Source organism: Penaeus monodon, chromosome 31, assembly GCF_015228065.2.
Source record: "Penaeus monodon isolate SGIC_2016 chromosome 31, NSTDA_Pmon_1, whole genome shotgun sequence".
NCBI classification, from domain to species: Eukaryota; Metazoa; Arthropoda; class Malacostraca; order Decapoda; family Penaeidae; genus Penaeus; species Penaeus monodon.
The window spans coordinates 3,204,515-3,207,215 of NC_051416.1; the positions used below are offsets into that span (position 1 = coordinate 3,204,515).

Genomic DNA, 2,701 nt, shown 5'->3' on the forward strand with positions numbered 1-2,701 from the left:
GCCAGGAGTATATAAAATGATCTAAGAAGTGATACATAAGAAACAAATGAGGGATTCTTTTTTTTCTTTATGACAGAGAGAGAGACCCATAACGAGTTGCCTCTCAAGATTTAGCACAGTAGATTTCTTCCTTACCCTGACTCCGAATGCCGCAATCTTGAGTAAACATTCAATGGTAAAGAACGAGGTGAAGATTGTGTTCATGTTGTGCAGAGTTTCTTTGTACAATTTGGACTGATTATGAAACTGGCAGGAGAGAAACACAAAACACAAAACATCAGTAACGGGGCGCATTTTGGTTGGTTAATAAGTTGGTCAACATGTAATATTCAAAACATGATAACATAGTACTGGCGGATCTAATACTGCTCGATTAGGTCCAGGCTTTTATCTAGATTTAGTTATCAAATGGTGCTTTTTACTACTTGTCATCATCTGTTCCCAGGGTAATCACAGGAAGGTTAATCAGCTTGATGTTATTTAACAGCGACTGATATTTAAAGCAGTATAGATCCACTGATGGCTGGAGCTCGAACACACATGTATGTCTGAACTATTAACATTTTCCAAAACATTAATTGACATATGGAAACACCGACAGGCTGTGTGATTTACAAGAGGACAGCCTCCCCCGCAGAACGGTTCCTTACTGAGGACGAAATATCCCAGTAGGATACTTTAGTATCCTGCAAAGAGGGCTGCAGGATGAATAAGTATCCTACTGGGTGGCTGAATATCCGGCAGGATTACTTTGCGCTAGTTATCCTGGAGACTGTGATTCGCATAGAATGATTTGCTTCCTGAAGAAGAACTGACTGTACAGCAGAATGGCAAATCGTCCTACAGATCGACTGAGTCTCTAGGAGGATGGCTGGGCATTCTACAGGCTAGCTGAATATGTTAAGGGAAAGCTGAATGTATAGCATCCTGCGGGATAAGAAATTGCCATATAGGATTATCCCTGTCCTGAAGGTAGATTGCACATTCCCCAGGGTGACTGAGTGTTCTGAAGGACACTGAGTCCTAGGGCTAACAGAGAGCAGAGCTGGGTAACTAAACCCCATGCAGGCTCACTGAGAGTCCGGTAGGACGGTAAAGTGTCCAACAGACTGACTGAGCCCCTTGCGGAAAGCCTGTATCTCCCGCAGGGCAGCGGCGTCCGGCACGAGGCGCCGCTGTGGGGGAGGGCGCGTCGTTCGAGCTCCAGAGGAAGGCGGCAGCGCCACGACACGGCCCCCGTCAGGCGGGCGCGGCACCGACGGTGTTGAGTGCCGGCGCCAGGAGGGCCGGGGCGCGGCGCTGCCCCCCGTGGTGCAGGCGATAACTACGTGCGTCATCCGAGGCACAGCGGGCACTTGGGGCACCGGGGAGGAGGCACCAGGTGGGGCGTGGGCATCCGCCTAAGTACGGGATACTTAGGCAGACAGTGGCGCTGTTTCGCACGCCGCCCATCCCGCCCACCAAAGCCTGTCTACACCTAGTGATCATGCTGAAGTTAAATGCTGACCGGTTTGTGTCTCCACCACAAACTACGATACAGTTCTCCACAAACAAAAACGATCCTAGGATTGACCCTGACGCATGCAAGGTGGGGCCTCGTGCCTGGTGCTGGGCACTCAGAAGGCAGATCCAAGTACCTTGTGGGTGAGGCGGGGGATGGGTTGGCACCCCTGCCTGCCCCGGGCACCGTGCCCACCGCGTCCATACCGGGTGCCGCCATAGTCAAACATACAAAGAAATGATCGCCTGAATGAAGACCTTCAAAAACGAGGGTTAAACACATGGATTACTAGACACAAACACACCATCAGGTGTTCCGGACTTTACTGCGGTTTGTGAAGGTCTAATTAAGGTCATAGTTGAAGAAACGATAAAATGCTGAAGGGAGTGTGGGGGGGGAGGGCCCCTTCCACACTGCCTTGTGGCCCCGCACCTTTACCGACACACACAGCCTTTCCACAGGCACCACCAACACCTCACTAATATATACAGTTCCCAGGTTACGTCAGTGGCCGGAGGTGGTGGAGGGCGCGAGTGCCTCGGGAAAGAGCATGCACAGATGAGTATCCGATAGCCCGGCCAGGTCTTCAGGGACACAAAACGAAAATTTTGGGACGCGACAGGACATTCGCGTCGATGGAAAATCTTTGCACTAGATGTATCAAAAAATGGGCAAAAATTTAGTATGAAATCTGTCTTCCAGATAAAGATGCCTGCAAAAAAATTGTGTTTCACCCCCCAAAAAAATAATAATGCCATTTGTAAAACTATTATCATTAAGGGAAAAAAAATATATACGTATATACCGATATACATATATAAAAATGAAAAGTGTGGGCTGGCCTAGCCATCACTACTGGCCTCACCGCCCCGGGCCTCCGTCCCCTCTCCCGCAGGAGGCGAGGACGGCGCGCGGGGGGCAAGGGACACACACTAAGGCCTGAACAAGCCACAGGTGACGAAAGGTGGAGCACAGAGACGTGTGTGAAAACGGCCGGGCTACCCATACATCGAGGTGAGCATGCTAAGCCGTGGAGGAAGCGCCATGCTTTAGACCGGCCTGGCCTCCTGGGCCGCCGGACGTTGGAACTGGCCAGAGCGATGCCAGGTGAAGAGGAGGTTGGAGACCGGGAAGTTATTCAGATGTAAGGTCAATTAAGGAGATTCAAGAATATAGTAAAGGTGTGCTCATAGGATCATC

At 50.2% G+C, this 2,701-nt stretch overlaps 1 protein-coding gene across 1 annotated transcript in view; it reads right to left on the reverse strand.

Moving 5' to 3' along the window:
• The window catches only part of LOC119592994 (voltage-dependent calcium channel type A subunit alpha-1-like), a gene marked incomplete in the record, with an annotated part of 154,497 nt that overhangs the window by 42,780 nt on the left and 109,016 nt on the right, over positions 1–2,701 (reverse strand). The window contains 1 exon segment of the mRNA XM_037941881.1: positions 136–246. Coding sequence (XP_037797809.1) covers positions 136–246 — 111 coding nt within the window.